The sequence below is a fragment of the Telmatherina bonti genome (assembly GCF_933228915.1).
Source record: "Telmatherina bonti genome assembly, chromosome: 20".
Taxonomy (NCBI): domain Eukaryota; kingdom Metazoa; phylum Chordata; class Actinopteri; order Atheriniformes; family Telmatherinidae; genus Telmatherina; species Telmatherina bonti.
This window is the reverse complement of record NC_136618.1, coordinates 15,656,233-15,679,841: the sequence shown is the minus strand read 5'-3', so window position 1 is coordinate 15,679,841 and position 23,609 is coordinate 15,656,233. Positions and strand designations below refer to the sequence as shown.

General features: G+C 40.8%; 1 protein-coding gene across 1 annotated transcript; it reads left to right on the top strand.

The window, feature by feature from the left end:
- Positions 1–2,129: 2,129 nt before the first annotated feature.
- On the top strand, positions 2,130–17,238 carry LOC306771088 (cysteine-rich secretory protein LCCL domain-containing 1-like; the record flags this gene model as incomplete). The annotated part of the gene is made up of 14 exons (XM_079260145.1): positions 2,130–2,390; positions 8,224–8,342; positions 9,951–10,083; positions 10,190–10,305; positions 10,398–10,498; positions 10,575–10,763; positions 11,466–11,526; positions 11,612–11,678; positions 12,619–12,749; positions 12,863–12,906; positions 12,990–13,062; positions 13,870–13,945; positions 14,040–14,173; positions 17,187–17,238. 14 exons carry the CDS (start codon positions 2,130–2,132, stop codon positions 17,236–17,238), a joined length of 1,557 nt encoding a protein of 518 aa, XP_079116271.1.
- Between the last annotated feature and the right edge of the window lie 6,371 nt (positions 17,239–23,609).

Here is a 23,609-nt window from a genome sequence, read left to right as displayed (position 1 = left end):
GCTGCTGTGTCCGTGGCTGAGGCCTCTGCTATTGACCCTAAGAGCAGACAGTAAACCCTGGGTTTATGGACATTCTGAATGTGGTAGGTCCCCAGTGTGAGAACTCTTGTATTGAATTTGCAGAAGTAGGTTAAACGGGGTTTTATGTCCATGTTCTCCATACACACTGATCAGGTTCATCAACGAGTAGCTGTGGTGTCAAGTAACTACGTTTATTTACCCATGTGCCATTCTTGATTGTTTTGTTTAGATACTTCCATTTACATCACAGAGATAATACTATTTAGGCTCCTGAAAAAATTTAGATTAAATAAGCCTTATTTTGGTTTGTAATAATAATAATTTTAAAAAAAGTTTTCATTGTTGGATTCATAAGCCAAAGACTGAATTCCACTAAAAATGTCCATTTTTTTCTTTCTTAAAAATGATCTAAATGAAGCTAAACACAGCGAAAACTTTCAGTCATCTTTTAGCTAACTAATATAGAACAACATTACCTTATCTGGGGGGAAAAACACACACAAGGCCTGGTACTTGTTTCCACATGTCTCATAGCAACCAGTGAAAATGAACAGATGACAAAAGGTAAAACAGAAGGAAAAAAAAACCTGCCTGTTTCTATAATGGAATCGACTCTGTGTTACAGTGGAGAGGGGAAAGAGTGACGACAGGTTAAAGTCTTGGAATTAACAGAGTCGGTTTGTGTTTTAATGCCCCCCTTATTACTCACACACTCACACACACACACACACACACACACACACACACACACACACACACACACACACACACACACACACCCCTAAAGGAGTCACCTGTGAACAGTTATAGTGAGCAGTGAGGGGCCACTTTTGCTGCCAGGCCCCACAATGAAGGCAGATGTTTAAACTGATGGAGTGTTGATCAAGTTAAGAAGGGAACATTCAGACAAGCTTTTGGTGTGTGTAACTATTATGAGTAAAATATTGCAAAAAAAAAAAAATAAATAAATAAATAAATAAAATTAGCAGCTTTAATGCTTGATCAGCATTGGTCAGTGTAAAAATCGATTTAAATCACAATAAAGTCATCACTGAGCTGCCTGAGAGAGTCTGCGTACTTTTGCGTGAATGAGTTGAACTTTTTAAGCACATGATTGAAGAAAAATTAGAACCAGAAATGTTGCTAGCTGTGAAACTGTAGAGGCTACGCGCACGGCCGGGGACGCGCACTCAGGTCCTGGCACAGGAACCGGAGGGCTTTTTCCAACCTCTTGGAGAGGCGTGGTGAGGGGCGGCTCTCTCCAGGAGCAGCCAAGTTCAGGATAAAATGTGGATAAGTGATGCTTTAGCGGCTTTTGTGCAAAAAATCCCGAAAGAAGAAAGAGCGACATCCCCCATTTAAAAAGCGGTGGAAGCGAAGTGAAGTAACCACATCACGTTTTTGTTTATGTGGAGAAGAAAAAAGCGACCACCGACTGTCATTTCTTTTTGCTGCACCTGAGCTGTGCACATTTTTTTTCCCATCTCCCCTTCTTCATGCTGAAGTTTTCTCTCTGCCAGATCTCTGTCAGGATCTCGACAAGTGGGCTCATCTTCAATCCATTAAAGGTAAATTATTATTAGTTAACGCTGTTCCGGCTCCACATTTTCCCATATGTCTTGTCATAGCAGCAATATCTCAAAGTTTTCTGCAGCTTCATATATGTCCATTATGTTTATTTAAAGCTTTGCAAATACAGGATGTCAATTTTGTATTATTTCACCTACTTATAGTTACATTGATCACATTTTCTGCTGTCTTGCTTTTTAAGCGTTACTTCCTCATTGAGCCTTTTTTTTTTATTCAGGGTTTTAGTGGAAAGTTGTTTGATTCCTTTAATCCAGTCATTTCCAGGCTGCCAGTTTACCCTCAGTGAACTCCATTAGCTTATCCCTGGCACTGCACCAGACCAAGTGTGCGCAAAGCCAATGCACTGTCCTTACCAAGTTCAATATTGATATAAGTTATTCAGTAAATACCAAAATCCTTCCAGTGATTCTTTTTTTTCCCCTTTTCTCCTTGGCCAGCTCAGAATATACAAAAAAGAAGAAAAGAAAAAAACCCAAAAAACCTTCCCCTCTTCATCTATCCCGCTTAACTTTTTAAAGATGAGAGGAGCATCCCAGGACTGGCTGAGGGGCGTGTCTTTGCTCCTGATGCTCCAGACCACCACGTCCATGGTGATGCTTCCCAACTCCACAGGCTGGGGGCAGATTTTAGACAAGTATCTGGAGGAGGATGGAGACTGGTGGGAGGCCAAGCAGAGGGGGAAGAGAGCCATCACCGACAGCGATGCTCAGCTCATCTTGGACCTTCACAACAAGCTCAGAGGCCAGGTTTACCCTCCTGCTTCCAACATGGAGTACATGGTAAGTGGATGGAGGATGAACACGTGAGGTTCAGTTTGCAGTTTATGGCCCTCAGAATGAACTCCATTAGAATCTTGCACATTTTTATTTCAGCCATATAGAGCTTAGTGAGGTGAGGTGACCCAATCAGCGGACACCTGGCACTTGTCCCACTTGGCTCGCACATGCAGCAGTGCCAGCCTCTAAGCACATCCACACATGAACACCCCCCCCCAAACACACACGCACACACACACACACACACACATAACTTTTAGCTATTTTGCCAGAAGAGAAGAATTCCACCAACTTGCCAACAATTACATTTCTCCAGTGTTCTTATTTTTTTTCTCATGTTAAGAGATTTGTTTGACTTTATCCTTCGGCCATCACGTGTATGTGCAACGCCAGATCACTTTTCACAGTGCAATTAGAATCAGACTACAGCACCGGGGCTTGTTTTACCAGCTGTTACCCCCACCACCACACACACACACACACACACACACACACACACACACCCCATGCTGCTAAATGTGCACATACACTCACAGTCATACCACACCTTTTAAAAGGTAGTACTCCATTGATCTGGAACTCTTCCAAATACACTACATGTGTCAGCACAGCTTGACCTGTGCAGCGCACGGCCACCGGTGGCACTTCACAGGTTAAAAATCAATACTATCTGCAGATGTTGAAGGGCTTTTATCGCCCTTTCATCCTCACTTAAAGAAAAACAGAACAAAAGGCAGCATTATTCTCCGGTAAAGGAAAACAAACAGTTCCTGCTGGGGGCAGCCGCTGGACTGTGTAATTGTATAATTGAGAGGTTGAGCTTGAGGACCCCTTGTGTGTGTGTGTGTGTGTGTGAATGTATGTATGCATTGTGTGCAGGCTCTCTGGTCGAGGCACACGCATGTGGAGAAATGCTGAGCTTGCAGCACACAGCTCCTTTCTACTGTCTCCAGTTACAGTCAGCTGTTTTTTTAAGCTGGAGGGGCACCCAGGGGTGAAATACGGAGAGGCATGCAACAAGAGGATGTGAGGTGAGAGAAAGGGAGTGGAAGTTAACTGGGAAGGCAAGAGAAAAAAAAAACAAAACAGAAGTTGAGGTGTAAAAGGATAAGGGTGTTTTGCAAACAGACAGAAGACGCGTAGCCAAGCAGGTGTCAGAAGAAGTGAGGTGAAGATGCTGATTGGGAGCAAAGCGAGAGGAAATGAGAAAAGGAGCGCACTTGGAAGGTGCACATCTTGATTTGCAATTCCGTAGATGTCTACATTTGTGGAGCACATCTGTTTCTTTATATTTGCAAAGGGGATCCGCACTTTCTCTGCATTTCCTCCTGTTTGTGTTGAACTTGTGTCACCTTTCAGAGGCCTCACATCTTCAGTCAGCTGGAAGACTTGGTAGACACGCTCGCCTGCGCTCCACACGCATGCTAATGCATGCAGATGCACTCACACAAATCTTTGTGGACATACAGAAGCATTTGGCGATCAGCTCCCTTACTTTCTTGCCGTTGTATTAAATCCCAACCTCGGTGACCCTCAGTGGCAATCATCATAGAAACTAGGAGATACAATCTATTTAAATCCTTTTCTTTTTTTTCCCCCCTCCTTCATCTGCTTCCCTTTTTTTTGCCCCCTCTCTTTCTCTCCCTGCTTCCCCTTTCCCTTATCCCTGTGGCTTCGTTCCCATTCTGTCATTATCCAACACAGAGGCCCAAAAAATTCCCTCGGATAAGCATTCACACTCTGTAGCAATCCACAAAGCTTGAGCCCAGCTTCAGTAGCGGGACAACAGTTGTTCCTCTCACTCATATGTTGACACGCAGGTATAAACAGAGCAGTGTCAGTCTTTGAAGCTCTATAAGACAAATAGATGGCATCCAGGATGGAAAAATGCTCCCTCTTATCTTGATGTTTAACTTGGCTTTGCTGGTTTATACTCACGTCTGAGGTGGCAGTGATGTCTGCCATTTATCATGAAGGTCTAATCATTTCCAGTCAGGATGAATCAGCACTGACCTGCAAGCTCATTCATTCATTCATTTTCCCATTCAGGGAAGCTGGAGCCTATCCCAGCAGTCTTTGGGCGAAAGGCAGGGTACACCCTGGACAGCTCGCCAGTCCATCGCAGGGCGACTTGCAAACTTTTGAGCATTATTTCCGCTTATTGTCAGACAATGTTGCTCATGTGAGTAAAACCTGTTAGGCCCAGCTGTTGAAGTCTATGAGGACAAGTTCTAAAAACAGTATCATCCAATTGCTGTAGTGCAGGTCTTGCTCGTAAGATGAGAGATGGATTATTTCCAACATGTATGGGACTTTCATGACTTGTTTGATCAGGTTATGTACAGAAATTCTCCACAGGAGGGTGCCCATGGGGCTTCTGAAACTGGTGCTCTTGCATATCCAAGACTTTCTATATAACCGCAATTATTTTAAAGAATTCTTCCCCAGGTGTTTTTCGGGCGAAGGCTGGGTACACCCTGGACAGCTCGCCAGTCCATCGCAGATGAATTGGCTTTCATTATGTTTTTTTGGGGTTTTTTCTGTCTGTAAAGCTTCTTGAGATGGCATTGCTGTGATTTGACGCTATATAAATAAAGTTGAATTGAATAGAATTCCCAATGACTTGCATAAAGTAGCTCTGATCCACAGAAAAATGAATCACCTTTAAAGCTTCAAAAACAGGCTTTTTATTATCAGCCCACACAGATCCAACTCATATACTTTGTAGAAAATTGCAAAAGAAAAGAAGATATCACAAGTTATCAAATATATATGAAGAGTTACCCTCCACCCCTTTGTTGGTTATCAACATATTCTTTAGATGCATTGCATTGATTTTTTTTTTTTTTTGGTCCACCCCCCACCGCTTCCCCCTTTGTTGAAAATAGGAGTTATATCCCTACTGGCACATCAAATCTGTATCTTACAGCGCTGCTGTCTCTCCAAAGGAAATTTCCTCTGGGTTTAGAGATTCATCCAAGTGCTCTTTTATCCTCTGGACAATGTCATGAGCTGCGGCCAACAATTTATTGCCCAGACTCAAAACAGTCTGGGGCAGAGGCTTTCCTTCCATTCCTCACCCATCAGCCTTTTCTAAAACTCTGTGGGGCCATTACGAAAACATCTTCATAACGTCGCTGCACTTGTGTGATACATGAGTTTTCATTGATGCAATTCCAGACAGGCTAATGTAGTTATGGCTCTGACAAAACGATCAGTCTGAACCCAACATTTCTGGCCCATTTATGATAACAGATAATTTTGTCTAAATACAACACTCGAGTTTGCAACCTCTACTCTCATTGTGGAGTACTATTTATGCATTTCCATTATAATTGAGAATTTGTGGCGTCTTCTAAGTGTCATATAGTAGTCAGCTGATGAGTGTTTGGGATTCTGGACTCAACAAGCAAATTAACATCCAATTAATGCTCACCTTTCCCTTCTTTGTCTTTGCTTTTCCATTATTTCCATTCTTTTAAGCCATATCATATTGAGTGACCGATTTGCATCCTTGTTCTCCCTCACAGCGGATCACCTCTTCTGCTTTTTTCTAAGCTTTACTTTCTCAATTCCCATATCTGTTCCCTGCATTTCAGTGTGTCTCAGCATGCACCATTGATTAGGAGCAGGAAACCCATTCTTGCTAAGGAAGTAGCCCTCTGTACCCCTGGAATGCAACCAGATGACCGAGCAAGAAAAGAAAGAAAGAGAAAAATCCAGGTTGCAAATGAAGTGTTAAGTGAAATAAACAATGCCGTGCGCACGGTGCTGAAAGAGTTTAGCAAGGGAAGGTGTTTTTCTTTACGGGCCCTGTAGAAGTGGGGTCAGAGTGGGTGGTGGGTGTGGTGGTTCGTGGTTACAAGGCCTCCCCTGCTGGGGGAACTATGCAAACAACAGCAGCTTGACAAGCCGCCTGTGCAGACTCAACGACTGAAAAATGTCCACGCTCTGAGTCGGCCTTCACAGCAACTTCTCAGGACAGTGAAGCTCCTCAGCTTGGGTTTGTTATTATTTACAACACCCTTCCAGCCCATCACAAATCATGTCTTTTTGAAATAAACCATCATTTATGATCCTCCAAGAAGCCCCAGCCAGAGATTTATTCAGTTTTGACTGGAAACTCACATTAGACGAGCTCTTAGTTAATGGTTTGCAGACGAATAACCTTTTTTATGAGCATAATAAAACAGCTTTCCCACTCAACCTCAAGTGAATGTCTTCTTTTCTAGGCTATCTTGGAATTATTTTTCAAAAATATCAGACAGCCCTGTCAAATTTCTTTGCTGATTTCATTGTTGGTGTTAGATTTTCAGTTTTCGTGGAATCAGAAGGAAGTAGATCAATACCTGTTCAAAACATCACAGCTGCAGCAGTGATATCTGACTATATAGCTGACTGGCAAATTGCTAGTTACAGTGTCCTGCTGTGCTTTATTTTCCGCTGGGGAAAAATACTTTTCGTATCACAGACTCGTAAATCTGTGTAATTCTGTTTGTTATAGATGGATTCAAAGAGTTATAGCAGCAAAAAAAATAAAATAAATAAAAATAAGAATAGAAAACAACACTGTTGCCTCAAAATGAGAAGGTTAAAAATCTCAGCTGCGTGGAGTTTGCATGCTTCCTCCCTGGTATGGGAACAAACCAGCTTCCTCCCACCTGTTCAAGGTGCTAAAGTCAACTGACTCAGCTTGGATAGTTTCAAGCCCTCCATCAACCTTGAATGAAATTAAGCAGACACACACACAAAAAAAAATCAATCAACAGATTCCCATTATTGCTTTAACCTTGGATCTGTCAGTCAACACAGACCACATCTGCAGAGGTCTCTCACACCAATATGCTGAGATGCCTTTTCCTCTATTTGTTCCATATGCTGGTTATGTAACCCTCTGCAAGGCGCGGCGTTAAAGTCTAACATTCCTCAGTGCGTCCGACAACATCGCGCTGCTCTTGTTGTTCTAAACAAACATGTCCACTCAACAGAAAACGGGGCTTCCAGAAGCAGCTGAAGGAAGTTCATTTGCAGCTCTGCCAGACAGCCTGCTTGTTAGTCAAGCGTGTGTTTTGGGGGGGGGGGGGGGGGGGGGGGGGGGGGCGCGACACAAAGGTTCTGCAGTTGTTTGTGGTGGGAGTGAAAGTGGGGGAGTTATTTCAGTACCCATAATTGGATGGGATTTCGTTCCGAGCTGAGCTGTGTGAAAATGCAAAAGCTTCTGACACCTTTCGCTTGTACATTAACTACCATGCACACACGCTTAATTGATTTTGCTAAAGAAACCTGTTAGTCATCCCACAGTGATGGAGAAGGAGAAGGTGTGCAATTAAAGGAGCATGCAGTGTCCTTCGGGGGAATCACAGCTGTGTTATTTTACCACATTAATAGCAGAATGTAGGTCAGCTGTAAGGAAGGACACTTCACATTCCCACAAAACCCCGGCATGGGAACCCGATCCTTTAGTATCCAACGTGACAGAGAGCAATTTGAACAGTGGTAAAGCGGAAGAAAAGCATGCACCTAGTCATCTCAGACATATGGAAGTTATTACTTCAGGGGATATAAAAACTGCTTGCACTTTTAAAATGATCTGGCATCTGAGAGGAAAGTCCATCCAGGACAAGTCAAAAAGCTCTACTGTGACACTAAAACACATCTAAATAGTTTCTAATTTCTCACCACACTTCACAAAACAGAGTTGTAAATTTGATCGCTTGTTAGCAGCTCGCTAAACCTCAAATAGCTTTACATGGCATCATATTAGCAGCTCTTCAAATAACCACTTTCTATCCAGTATGATCCAGAAAGCTAATGTCCCTTCTCACATCCTGGACAGGTGTGGGACACTGAGTTGGAACGTACAGCAGAGGAGTGGGCAGAGACCTGCCTGTGGGAGCACGGTCCAGCCAGCTTACTGCCACAGATCGGCCAGAACCTGGGTGCACACTGGGGAAGGTAAACGCAGTTCATACGTGGGGATTTTCATCCTGCAAAATGCATTGTTTTGCTTTTTGTGTTTCAATTAGCTTAAGAACATGATCTTAATCCCAATGAAAAAGGCAACACATTGTCAATTTTACTTCTCCATAACTTTTATGGTGCAATTTCTTCCAAGTCTTCACTCTGACATGTTCATAAAGAGAACCTACTGATAAAAATGTAATATGACTGCTAAACAGCCAGCTGTGAGCACATATATTACACATCCGTCAGTGGTGTTTATGTGCTGAGTAAGCTGCTGAGAACCAATAAACCTGTGCGACTCTATGTGAGGCTCATACTTGTTGTGTTTGCCCATTTATTCACTGAGGCCCCTCCTTTTATTTCCAACCCATATAGCTGTTGTAAACAACAGTGCTTTACATAAGAAACTCTTAATCCACATCTATGTCACCCCACTGTCAAGATGTCTGCTTGATTGTAATCAGATTAACCAGGAACATCTGGTGCCAGATCGGTGTCCTTGGTTACGGAGCCCGGGCCAAGAAAGGAAGACAAGCCAATGACACCAATGAATCATTGTCAATTTCACAGAAGCACACACTCTTTTTGCTGGAGAAAAGCAAATTATGTATTATAGATATAATGCAAACAGTGATAGAAGTACAAGTTTACCTACTTGATCCTTCTCATCTGCTTAGTTACCATGTGCCATCTTTACCTACTCTTCACCAGTACAAATACTAATATACTATGATTCATGCATTTGAACAAATCTCACAAGTGTTGTCTTTACAGTGACTCCAAAAGTATTTAAAAAGGCATTATTTTTGCAGAGATATACTTATTTTATTATGGGAATACAATTTTTGAACAGAGACCAAAACAAATAGACCCAGGGCTCAATTAGCTGAGATTAACGCGATGCAGAATAAATCACGCAGAAACGTTTTAAGATGTACAAACAAAATTTAATCACTGACTTTCAAGCTTTTTGGCTTTGTGTGTTTTACAGAATCCAGTCAGCAATCATTGTCATCATGATGAACTTGTTTGTAGATGTAAATGACATATTTTTCCTGTGTGGTGTATATTCTTACATATGTTTACCTAGTAGGAATGAAACAGAAAGTACCCTGTCCCCTGATATGAGACAGCTTCCCCTCAGATAAAGTTTAGAAGAAAGACATTGAACTTATTCTACTTTTTTCCCTCCTGGATTGCTGCTTGAATCTTGACAATGTATTTTATTCCAACAGACTTGGCAAGTGAGCCAATAACCACATATTACAGATGAGATTATATCAATCTGTCACTAATATTTATAAATTATCATTCATTTCACTTTGTAGAAAACATTCAAATTCTCTTAAAAATAACAAATATAAGCATTTCAAGCTCATATGAAAGATTAAAGTTGGCTGATTATTATTATATTTCCCGATCTCCATTCGCCGAAACTGTCTGATGCTCCTGTTAGAGAAGCAAACGACCCAATCTGCAAAGCTCTGATTTCTAGCCTGCAGGAAGCAGAAAAGGCTCAACACTCCCACCAGTAAAGAAACGAGACAAAAGACATGTTGTTGGAAACATTATTTTATGTATACCAAATGTTCCTCTTAGGTATCGTCCGCCTACGTTCCACGTGCAGGCCTGGTATGACGAAGTGAAAGACTACAGCTTCCCTTACCCTCAGGAGTGTAATCCCTACTGTCCCTTCAGATGCTCCGGCCCAGTTTGTACACATTACACACAGGTAGCTACTGGGAAAACATGACCATACCCTCCATTTTCTTTCTTTTTTTTTTTTTTTTAAAGACAAGTGATTTATGTATGTGTGATTCTGTGTCTTTCTCTGGTAGCTGGTCTGGGCCACCAGCAGCCGAATTGGCTGTGCCATCAACCTGTGCTACAACATGAACGTGTGGGGACAGATTTGGGCCAAAGCTGTTTATCTTGTCTGCAACTATTCACCCAAGTGAGTATGGCGCGTACCAGCTGCATGACTGATAGATGGTCTGCAGAAGTTAGTTTTGTGTTTGATAAATGTTTGATGTGTTACCTGTACAGGGGAAACTGGTGGGGCCACGCTCCTTACAAACACGGGACCCCATGTTCTGCCTGTCCTCCAAGCTACGGAGGAGGATGCAAGGACAACCTCTGCTACAAATGTAAGCAAGATTCTCACAGACGAAGTAAGGAAGACAAAAAAAACAGTTCGTCATTCCCCGTCTTTGTTTCTTGAAGTTGAAGACGACAGATCCGACCCTCTGCAAGAGGAAACAGAAGAAAACAACTTCATTGAGCCAGAGGCCCCCCATGCTACAAAACCCCGGTCTCGGGCCTCCAAGCCGGCCCCTCCCAACCTCCCGGCCCCTACCAAGCCCCCCACAGAGGACCTGAAGAAGAATGAAGTGGTCGACACTCAGCAGATGTGTAAGCTGCCATTTAACTGTTTATTCTGGATCTAGTTTCATCTCAAGTTGGGGGGATGTAGGATTTGGTTTTTAGGGGTGGGGACTGGCAGAAAATGGAAGTCCAGTACAATGTGTCCTGTGAGGAAAAACCTTGCTTTGTAAAACTGGGTCAGAACCAAAAACACCTTGATGCTCGGTGTCGAGCCAGCAGGAACGGATAACATAAAGAAAATAGATCAGAACTATTTTTCTTGCAGTTTATTTTAAATTGTCTTGATGTTCTTTTGCCCTTATCTGCCATCTCCCATAATCAGCCCTGACAGCTCCTGAGCTGCTCTTAATATTGCAAGTCACCATTTGGAGGAGGGAGGGGAGTTCTTTTTCAGCATGATCCCCCCCGAGTGTGTGTTTGTTTTTGGCTGGCTGAGAAGGGGTTGAGGGGTGAGAGGGGCTCGTTGTGGTTTTTAAATGGCTTCCTCTCCGCAGCACAAGGGGCCTGCACTTGTAAGATGAGACGCTTCCTCTAGTATTGCTGACCACCCTGAACCTCGTTGCAGAAATTCTCATCTTTGGTTCTGGAAGCGCTGCGGCAACGTCCCCCGTGGGCTTCGCTCGACTCGAGCTCTCTGAAGCGAGCCGTCCGCAATCTGAGCTGCTAACTCATACATGCAGTTTCCTGTGCGAGCGCTCACTCAGAGGCCTCTGTGTTTATGTGTTTCAGCTCAGCTTGTGACCTGTGACACCAAGCTTCGAGATCAGTGTAAAGGAACGCCGTGTAATAGGTAGAGAAACAACGAGACATCATAAATATGCAAAGACACATATGCGATCGTTTATCTAATTACCTGCTTTTGCATGAATCCACAGATACGAGTGTCCAGCTGGATGCTTGGATGCAACAGGAAAAGTAGTCGGGACTGTATACTATGAAATGGTAAGTACACAAGCTGACAGACTAATATGATTTCAGAGATGACAAAATGTGTGTTTAATAAGACAAACCAGCTTCAAGTAACAAGAATGTAAAAACTGATTGCCTGCAAATCAGTTTTTCTACAGTTGTGCTTATATTAATTCATAAACTTTCATTAAAGAAGGAAAAAAAACAGCTGCCTGTAAAATAAGCTGAAATTGACTGAAGTAATGATAAATAAAAATGAAAATCATTACATTGTTTTCTAATTCTGGTCCAATCTAAATAATTTTTTTAAAAAAAGCATGCAAATCATATAATTTATTACATATTACATCACTCATAAACTACTATTTTGTTGAACAATCCTTTAATGTTTCCGCTACAGTCAGGTGTTTTCTGTTCCTCTCAGTCAGACTTCTGCACCTGTTGACAGGTATTTGGCCCCACTGTTCAACAGAAAAGTGCTCTAATTTGTCCAGGACCAATTTGTTTGTTTGTTTGTTTATTTTCTTTCTTCAACTCATTTAAATGAAAAAACAGTGTCTTTTATTAATAAATTATATTTTTGCAAATTTATAGTTATTGTTCCTTTTTTAATTCTCCAGTTATTTGAGTGACTGTTGTAAATTCAGCCTTTTCTTTGAAGAAAGGGTAGGAATACATATGAGCACAACTGTATATACTTAAACTTATACCTTCGAGACAGTAATATCACCTCATTGATGAACATTATGATTTCTTGTCGGACTTTTTGTAGGAATATTATAAATTGTTGCCAGCTTTCCATACTAACTCCCAACGTCAGGCTTCTTTAACAGTTTTCGCTTAGCCTGAGCTTGACATAATCCAAATGATCCATCGTACTCCTACAGCAGTCAGTATTATGTAGCATAACAGCCACCATGTCAGCAAAATGTAAATGCTGCTGTCACTGATTTTTTTTTTTTTTCCTTTACAGCAATCAAGTGTGTGCAGAGCCGGTCTACATGCTGGTGTCATAGATAACGATGGGGGGTGGTTAGATGTCACAAGACTTGGCAGAAAGGACTTCTTCATTAAATCCAGCAAGAATGGAGTCCAGTCGCTGGGGTGAAGGATTTGTTTTTGAAAAATGAATTTGTAGAGTACTATTTCATATTTAATGGTAAGTAAGTAAAGTAAAAGGAAATAATGGAATTTATCGTGTGTTTTTCTCCTAACAGAAAATATCAAAGTGCTAATTCCTTTGCAGTTTCAAGAGTGGCAGGTCAGTCTGACTGCGACACGTGTGCACATATGTTACATTTCACATTGAAACAGCTAATGAACAGTTTCTCTTTAAATTCACAGTTAAGGCAATCACATGTGAGACTACAGTCGCACAGTTGTGTCCGTATGAAAGTCCTGCAAGGCATTGTCCAAGGTATGAACCTTACAGGGGTGCTATTATGGTATTTGGAGTTTTCTGAGCTTTCTACAGTGTTACAGTGTTGAATCCTCATCAGACATGTGAACGGCACTGTTTTTTTACACCTAAACACATGTTTGAGTTTGAGTTTGAGTTCCAGCACGCTCTCCATTCGATTTCCAAAAAACGCATCGTTTTAGAGTTTTTTCTACTTCAAAATCCTTGTGATGTCCCAGGAGATAAGGTTTGGTGATTGGTTACCTTCTACTGGTTAACAAGGGCATGTACAAATACATCAGGTGGGTGGAAAACGTTGGATAAAGTTATTTCCAACGATGGCTGGTGAGTTTACCAAAGAGAGACATCCTGCTGCATTCGTTGCTGTGTGTTGCTGTTTTCCACTTCGTTTTCAGGGTCTGATTCAGGTTCCAACATGTAGGGCTGTATGCTATGTGTTGACATTGTAGTTTGTTTTTTTACTGAGTTCATATTAGCCTAATCCTTCTGTTTATGAGATGTTACAATGACGGCGAAAGCAGTTGCGGTGCGCGCTCCTGATGTAGTGCAGTGGCGGGAGGCGGGGCTTAATGCGGAAGAGTCTCAATCCACTCGTTTTGCCCTCAGGCTGATCTGACAGCCTACGGAGAGGGTCGGTCTGAAGTAAATAAAGCGATTTGTAGCAATAACTCGATCGATCCCAGCCCTTCTGGTCTCAGAAATAAAAATAAATTAGCCTGAAATGCACATAATAGTTCCACTTTAATGTCTGCCACATGTAAGTTTCTGTTTAAATTACTCTCATGTCATATTGTCGTTTTTTAGGTTATACTGCCCGAGGAACTGTTTAGAGGATAATCATCATATATCCCGAGTCATCGGTACCAGAATATACTCTGATGTGAGTCCCTTTTTTCAAAGCCGAATATGTTAATAAGCTTGTCTGTGATTTTTTTAAGAGAGAAACAAACTTTTCCCCTTGTGTGCTCATGTAGAAGTCCAGCATATGCCGGGCAGCAGTCCACGCTGGAGTCATCAAGAACAATGTGGGTGGTTACATCGATGTGATGCCAGTGGACAAGCGGAAACATTACATTGCCTCTTACCAAAATGGCATTTTCTCAGAGAGGTATGACGTGGCTAAGCTAATGTTTCAGTGATGTCAGCATATCTCCATTTGAGAGGGGTGTAGCCTCCCTTTCTGCTTCATGGCTCCTTATCTACATCAAAATGCAAACAGCCCCTTGCATTTCTCATGCAATGATCTTTGAAGCGCGATTAGCAAGACTTTAGACTAAATTTAATCTCTTGTTTATTGGTTTTGAGAAAACAAGTGGATCTTTATGTAGTTCTGAGAGTTGTTTTATCTTTTCGATAGCATGTCAGAACGGACAACCACTGGATAAAGACCTAGCGCTCATATAAAGATCAAATCAAGAACACAAGGCAGCAAGAAAACAATGTGAGGAAGCAGAATCCTGCCAGCATTTATCATGAGAAGGGATCGATACCAGGCGAAATTCTTGCCAGTCAAAACTATATGCTGGATGAACTAATAAGGTCAAGGACAGCAAATACAAAGATGCAACACATTCCTGTGTACATCATTTGTTTGCAGAAACGCTATTATCTGAAATGCCTAAAGGTTAAAACACTGTGATTACCGGAAGCAAGACTTCCTCGGAGTACCCCATGATAGTCAGCTGTGTAAAATTAACCTTTACCTACAAGCTGTGTGCTGTGTTTTAATTAGGATTCTCTTCCCCTGCCTTTATCTGTGCGATACAGAGTACTGCCTCTGAGCAAGCAAGCTCCAAGTGGCAAATGACAATATTTGATTAAGATGTGTATCGTACTATGAGGCAGGCTTGTTGGGTTCTGTCTGTTCTCAGCATTTGCTGTCGGAAAAGTTTATTGAGACAACCAAAGTTACTAGAGCAAGTTCCAAAGCAAGACTGTTTAGCGAAAACACCATTTCTGCCTCCTTGTTGCTAAGATCAACTTGTGCCTTTAATAAAACATCTTAAATGACTCAAATATCACAGGCTGCTTGTGTTAAATAGGACTTTTTCTTTTCATGAATGCTGGGATTATTTTTAAATTGATAAATGGCTCTTTGTACATCCAGTTGAATTGAAATAATTGGATCAATTTATTAAAAGCTTTCAGTGGAAATTATCCCTGACTTGCTGCATCTGAATCCACAAAAAATACAATTATTGAGACAATACATATTTAATTTATGGTGACATAATGAGAATGGGCATTAATTTGCATGCTTTGTTCTAACCTCATGTTATTCACATGCAAAGTGGATGGTGTGTTTAAAAATCACTCCTCCGTAGGTTGACTCACCTTGTTTAGGGTCTCGACTGCAACAAAACAAGTTGAAATAAGCATATTTTTAAATATTTATTGCAAATTCTTTGCAGGAAGTGACGCGATTTCTGTTTGTTTGTGAGTACTGATGCTTCTAGTCATCTGCAGCATGTGAAATGTGGCTGAGTCAGGTTGACATCAGGTGACTGAATCATTATTGGAGAATCTACTGATTATTTTGCCCAAATAGCCGCTTTGTCCATCTGTATAGCAAACTTTATTTAAAAAGAATCTGAACAGACAGTATATCCTTCTACACTTCAGAATTTATGCCCCTGCGTTTATGTTTGGCCAGATCATCAACAAACATTAGTGACCCAGTAACATCACAACTGCCACCATGTGTTTCACACATGATGTATGCTTTTGATGATCAGCTTCCTTTTCTTTTTTTCTTCTCATTCTGGTTAAATCTGAGTTTGGTTTACGTCCATATTCGTTATATAACTGTTATATATCTTTAATAATCCATCACCTAACTCTACATATTCTAACTCAGTACATGTCAGTGAGGTAGACCAGTGTTTTTCAACCACTGTGGCGTGGCACACTAGTGTGCCGTGAGAGATTATCAGGTGTGCCCTGAGGAATTACCCAATTTAATCTAATTGTTTAAAAAGCAGCTCTCTTAATCCAAACAGGTCCCAGTGAAAGACAATAACTAACCTTCTTGTGTTTATATGATTTCTATTCAAGAGGCTTTGACAAGATGGAGTTTAATTTTATGGACTTTAAATTAAAAAAACAAAAAAAACAAAAAAAAAAAACATTTTGGTTTGTGGTGTGCCTTGTGATTTTTCAGTGAATAAAGTGTGTCTTGGCTCAAAAAAAGTTGAAAAACACTGAGGTAGACAGATCAGGTGTTTTATGTAGTGGAAACCCAGTGATAACAAGTCACAACATAGAAATAATGTGTGTGAGACAGGAACTCTTTGTCATTATTATAAATTTGCATTCATCTTTACATTAACCTCATGTTTCCTTTCTCCTTTTCATGCATCATACAAAAGAAAGAGAGTTACCTCCTCTGTGTGAAGCCAGAAACTAAGAAATAAGACACATTATTGGTTGGTATTGTGTAGGAATGTTAAGAAGCTTAAACCATGCTCACATACTTCAAATCTATCCTCTATAAAATATCTTGCCAAGCGCTTCTGAATCAAGAGTTGTAAGCAGGTGAAATTTTTGTCTGCCTTTGATATGAAACCAGGAGCTACTTTTGATGATAATGAAGTGACAGCATGCGTTGAACACACGCTGTACTGCTTTCCAACAGCATTAAGGTCACAAGTCCAAACCAGCCTCTGCTCAAAGTTAAAAATGACCCACATACTGTGTACAATACTCTGGATTTTTAGACATATTCCAGTATAATAGACCACATTGTTATGCTTTTTTTAATGTTACCATGATATGCACAGTTTCCTTTATTCAGAGTATTGCTGTCTCTTTATGTTGGCCGTCTCTTCTCTCATCGGTCTTCACTTACTTTGTCTTTGTCACTCAGTTGAGATGCTTGACATCTGCCCATCAACTATCTGTTTCCTTTAACTTTACAGCAAGTCTTTCTTTTGTTGGACCAAAAATAACTTGCCTCATCTTTTTTTTTCTTTTTCCACGGGAGCTCCTCCTTATCCATCAGCTTCAGACAAATACACTGCCTCTGTTTGCATGCATCTCTGCAAGAGACCGGGATGTGATCTGTCTTTGCTGTGACCAAACTGACTGCCCCCCTCTTGTCTCTCTCCCTCTCTCCTCTGCAGTCTTCAAAACCCACTTGGAGGGAAAGCGTTCCGAGTCTTCGCCGTGATTTGAGCACCCCAGAGGGCTGTTTCACTAAACAAAAAAAGCGCACTTGAGGCTGTTGAATAGGCAGTAATCAAGCCACATTGTCAAACTCAATGACTGAAAGGTTTTCTTGCTCTGCTACACTTCAGGGGTTAGAGGCCATTGCCATAGCAACAGTAAACTTGGCAACAAAACAACTTGCCTGCCTTCTCTTTTGTGGATATTTTTTTTTTTTTTTTTGAGCTTTACTGAAAAATTTCACAAACTGTAAATAGTGCTGATTGTTGTGTTGTACATATTTGTTTACAGTGTTACTGATTTTGCCTTTGTGCCAACGTCTTGCCTTTTTAAAAAAAAAAACAAAAAAACAAATATCTGTGTATGACTATTGGTTAGAGATTGCCTACATCATAACGGCATGTAAAAATGAATATCATCATACTGTATTAAGTCTGGCACATTTTTTTTTATTGGCGCTTTTTGGAAAAAAGTGTCTTGCCATATTTTGTACTGTTTTTTTAAGGACCGGAAGAATTTTTATGCATCTATTTTTCTATGATTATGCTCTATATCAAAATGAATTGTAAAGAATGCTGCTATATGTTTTATGTATTGTAAGTTGTAGTCTGGAGCTATTTTTGTTTGTAATCTTTGCAAATGATCCGATTGAGCTAACACTCCCTGCAGGTCAGGAAGTACGTTCATCTCTCTGAAAACATTTGTGTCTTCATCATGCTTCTCATTTTACAGAATGCTACTGTCCCCAAAGATATTTTCAGGTTATATCTAAACTCCTCTTTTTTTTGGCATTGAAAAGTAGACTCAATGACACCATGCTGTAATCATTATAATTGGAGGTTAACTGTACCGTTGTGTTGTATTATGTTTGCATCACGTCCATTTTCCTTCTTTAAGTTGTAAGGAAAGGTTCATTTTTTATAAATAAAACAAAAAAATAATGTGCCGTTTTCATCAGTTGTTTGCTTTACAATTTAATCCCAGCTAATTTTAAGACTTGCAACACTAATACATTTAAAGGACCAATGAAAATCTGTGTTGGGGTTTCTCTTATTGTTTATTATCAGGAAGCAAAGAAATAAGTCCTCCTTGCTTAATGGACTGTGTAGTTGCAAACCTAATGGCAGCAATTTAAGACAACGTAAGGTCAGTTGCTACGTTTACATGGGAGTTTTAATACTTGTTCAGTTCTGAATAAAAGTTATTTCTGCTTTAAACTGATGAAAAATTACCATGTAAACACCAAATTCCTAACGCTAATTTTTATTCGGGATTAAACTTAATTCCGATGTAAGTGGCCGGTTTATTCGCATTTTAATTCCGAACTATTTATTTCCTCCGTCGTGTTAACCTTTATTCCGCTCTAAATTAATTCCGGTTGTTCTGCGCATGCTCGTTACCTTGTTCAGTCCCGATGACGCTCGTTGTTTTGTCTCCCGTGTTCGGTGGTCTATCTTGCTTCTCCCTCTCAGTCGCTGAAAAATGTGTAGTATGCTCTGCTGAGCGTGTACAGAAAATTTATAATAAAAATAGTGGCGAAACTGGTAGGTATTATGTAGTTTTTACAAGTTGCAAGTGAAAAGACGAGAAGCAGGGAGGGAACTTTGTTATTTTCTGGATTATGTCATACGTCTGTCCAATCAGAACCCTTCCCAACCCGCCGCTCTAAAGAGGAATTAAGTGAGGACGTGTTTCACGTAAACTTCCATTCAGAATTATTATTTTCATGTAAACTTGTAGGAGAATACGTTGATTCCAAATTATTTAATTACGAATTATTAATTCTGAATTAAAAGCATCATGTAACTGCAGTGAATGAGTCTCTTTATAAATTTTCAGTTTGTTGCAAATAAATAGAAATAGTAACACCATGCAAATCTGTATTGGCAAATGCTATTAAAAAAGGATGCATACTATAAGCATCCCAGCCCTTCTAGCAAGTGACAAAAAACAAAGGTGATGTTATACTTTTGACTACAATATAAGATAACTTATTACAACACTTACATTTTCTGTCATTCATCCCTCGAAGCGTTGTTTGTTTACTGTTTGTGAGTAAATATCTCATGCTTGGATTAAACATAATCACTTGATTTATGATTAGCTGAGCTTTTGAGGAGAATTGGTTGTGTAGAGATTGATAGGCTGTCCATGTCTACCCAGATCCAGCCAGAGACAAGAGAGGCATACATCAAACAGGTGTCAAAATTCACAGCAGTGTGTGGTGATTGCTGGTATTCAGAAGCTCTAAGAAATGAAAGGAAAGCAGATGAGCAGGATATAGAAAAGAGAATAAACCTTGGAAATAAGTTGAAGGTTAGCAAGAAATAAAATACAAAGTTTTGAATACATGACGCACTTAGGATTCCAACATTGTGTCCCGTCTTTTCCCAACTTCTCCAAGATTTCTTCCATTCTAATGTCGCGTGCCTTTAAATAATTAAAGAAGAAATGCAACACATTAGTTGGGAATGACAGATTATTATGTGCTTTCACACGCAACCTTCCGAGACTGCCCATTGGACCGATCAGACAGACAAGGATGCATTAGGACCAAAACTGACAGAGCGAAAGCCACGGGCCCATTAGGACCAAGGAGACTGAGTGCCGTGAAGACAGATGGGATGAAAGACAAGCTTGCAGCGAGCAGGGTCTGCGTGGTGCCACCACTGTTTTCAGACTGTCGTTTAAAATAAGGAAGGCCATTAATAACCTCCTCACTGTGCTCTGCTCTGCTGCAGACTGGTGCTTCTCGCAGAGCTAAATGTGCCATTGCATGGCAGCAGACTAGCAGACCATATACACCTGGGGACAGAGGTGTGTGTGTGTGTGTGTGTGTGTGTATGCGTGTAAGGGTGGGGGGGAGAGGCAAGCAGAGTTTGCATGTGCTTATGAATTTGTATGTTCATGTACAATATATTTAGCTTTAATCTTTTTTTTCTATTTTCTACCTGTTTGTTTATGTTCTGGCTCTCTGCTGTCTGGCCCGCTGTAGCTGGACTGGAGTCAGATATAGCAGCGACGCAGTCAAAGAAGCCGTCAGCCATCTTAGCCATACTGGGTGAAGTTATGCTTGCCAGTGATAATAACTGTGTTCCTTCTTGTCAAATCTTTACTTTGGCAAATTAACAAGACATAACATTTAACAGCAAGTGTATTTTTTGCTTAGCCTTTTTTTTTTTTTTTTTTTTTAACCATTATGATCCAAAAATATTACATGTACATGACCACACTGTGAACGGGTTTTTGCAAAGATGGAGTAGGTACACTGGAAAAAAAAAACAGCTTTTCCTGAGTGGCAAGGTGACTCATATAATTATCGAGTTATTTTCGGTCTCTCTGCTTTTAAAACGGGCCTCTGATGAATCTCAGACATTTGATTTACAACAACCATTCATTACAACTCATTCTCCAGCAACCAACCCACCCAACTTGACCGAAATTATGAATCATGTTTTCACATTGCCGCCACAGTTGGTTGTAACTGTGACGGGGTTGGAAGATACTGAAATTAATGCTTTAAATGTGACAATCGGAGGCTAAAAAAAAAAAAAAAAAAAAAAAGGGATAATTGGGTTTGGTTTGAAGTGTGGTCACTGTTAATCGGCTGCTGTGGCATTCTGCTGTATAATTACAACACGCTACTCTTACTGAATCCTAAAACAGCTGCTGTTTGAGGACATTGTAGCTGCAACAGCTACAGAATGTCAACAAATCTGACTTTGGTTAATTAACGAGTTCTTTAAGAAGTGTGAGTGGCTCCAGCAGCAATGTCATTACCCAGTAACGAATAGCTGGCAAAGTTAATTATTACAGATTAAACGAATGTGCATCTGAATATTTACAAGTTGCTGCTCCTGCTGTCTCTCTTGGCTTTCCTCCCTCTTGTATACTGGCGCCTCTGTGTGCTCCCAGTGATTAACATGCATCCATCTTACTTCTGTCATGACAAGGCTGCAGCTATATTTTTTAAATGCTTCATTGCCAGGTGGAAAAATACAACCTGCACATCAGATGATTTATCGTCAACAGTTTGCACACGTACGACACCAATACTGACATTTGTTCCTGTATAAAAAGGTGTCAGTCAAGGCTGTTTTATGCTCTGAATGCAGATGTGGGCCACATGTGGAAGTCTTCCTAAAACAAGCAGTGAGGAAAGTTGTGCTTACAGTGCCTCTCCAGGAGGGGCTGGCTGCCTCCCAGACTGCACTGCTGTTAGATCCGCTCCTACAAATAAATAAAGACAAAGTCTGCATCGAATCTGAGCACTTTGGAAAAAAAAAAACCTATTAACACACCTCCCTTTGAGAGGATAGATTGAGATAGAGATTTCTATTTTAATGAAAGTTTTCCTGTTCATCCTCCAGAAGTCAGTCGATTGAGATTGCATAAATAATAACAACATTACCGTTCAAGAATGTGGCATAAATCTTAACACATGAGGCCAGAGATAACAGAGGAAATGGATTTAGTTTCAAAGAACCTTGCTTATCGATGGCGCAGTCGGACAATCTGCGAGTAAAACAAATGCCTGTATGCAGAGAAGAATAAAGGAAATGTTGAGAAGTAGCTGGAAGAGGTGCATGAGATGTCTGCCAATGTTACAGACTGAAAATCTACAAGCAGCACAGTTGAGGGTCATGACCAAACAATAAGGCCGTGCGTGGCAGATGGGCACACACACTCTTTTGCAGTCAGTCATAATACAAGTAAAAAGGAAGTGGGACATTCTTGGACCAATGCCTGGAGGGCTCAGGAGTAGTGAGAGAAGAGTTCACTATGAAACATATAAAAGAAAAAAAACCTGAGAAAGAACTCATGAAAAATACATCTCATTGTAAACTACATCAAAAGGAATCCCAAAATAAGTTTGTTTTCAAGGTTCTTATGCAAGTCAGCGGAACTTTTTCCTTTTGTACTTGTCCCATGGCGCTGCAGACAGACTTATGAGCAAACACAGTTCTGCGGCAGAAGCGCTCTTCTGTATTTGTGCTGGGATGGCGGTCAAGGTGCAGGGAGTGCAAAACATAAAGCGCTGCAGCCAATCAGGCTCTGACGATGGGCCACAAAATCATGGACGGGGCTGTCCCGTGGTTCTGACGTGATCACTGACCTTTCATGTATTTATAGAGAAGGTTTGATTTACACTCGTTTTCCATGCACACACACGAGCCGTTGTGAAGCAAGCCCAGGAGGTAAAAGAGTAGCTTTGTCTCGACCTGGACGGTGAGTCCTGCAGCTGACAGCTTCTGCCAGTACTGAAGGAGGGTTCAAAGGCCACTGTAATTGAAAAAAAAAAAAAAAAAAGCACAAGGATCACCTGTTTTATATGAAATCTGTCAGATTAAATACACAAGTCAACAACCTGCAGTGCTCAAGGTGCAGTTTGAGCCAAACGTGAGCCTCTGCTACACTCTTCAGCTATGATCACTTGCACTTTAATGCTCCGATCATATTAAAACATTGCACAATGACAAAGAGAAAAGTGCACACTACAGCTCCCAGTAAGGCCTCTTTTGCTCTGCTCTAAAGCTTTTAAGTGGCTTTAAAAAGTTTTTGTCAATCCTTTTGCCATAAACTATCTGCAGGACAGCCAGTTGTGCTTATTCCTCACCTTATGATGTGAAAGCAGGAGCAGAGAGGTCTCATAATCTTCCAGGAGAAACATGAAAACATTTAAACAGCCTTGTTTAAGTCCTCCGAGCCACTGCAGACAATATTGCCCTCTACAGGGCATACACATTAGTCACGCTTGTCGGTCTCTAATTTCTTTGTTTTTATGAAGGGAGGCTGTGATGAGTTTAAAAGGCTCAGCAGTATGTGAGCTGATGATTTATTAATTACACAGTGTTTACAGACACACCGTAGGACTCTTATTCACACGTTGCTGAGACAAGAAACCGTCCCCCTCCCTCTCGTCCTCAGTGTCAGGTGCTGCGTTGTTTACCATGACTGTTGAACTTTTAATCAGTGTGCTAAAATACAAATAATGATCAATACAGAGAACTGATGCAACATAGGTAAAAACAACAACCTCAGAAAACCTGGACCAGGTGCTATAATTCATACAAAGTTTATTCAGAGACAAAGAGCTGATCAGAGATCCAAGAGCAGCCTCTCCTTCATGCATAAAGCTGATGAATTTAGCTCCTGGTTTTTAAATTAGGACACAGTTCTTACAAAAAAAAAGAAGAAAAAGACAAAAACAGGCTTCTAACTGTTCTTTTGGGACAGGACTGAGGCACCTATTTTACTCTTTCATTATCCATGAGGAGTTGATTTTGATGAACTGTAGATTCAGCATCCCTCCGGTCGTTTTCTCTCAGAAACGCCACAGAAGCAGAACAGTTAAGTCTCTGGAGATCCAGCCTGGGGTT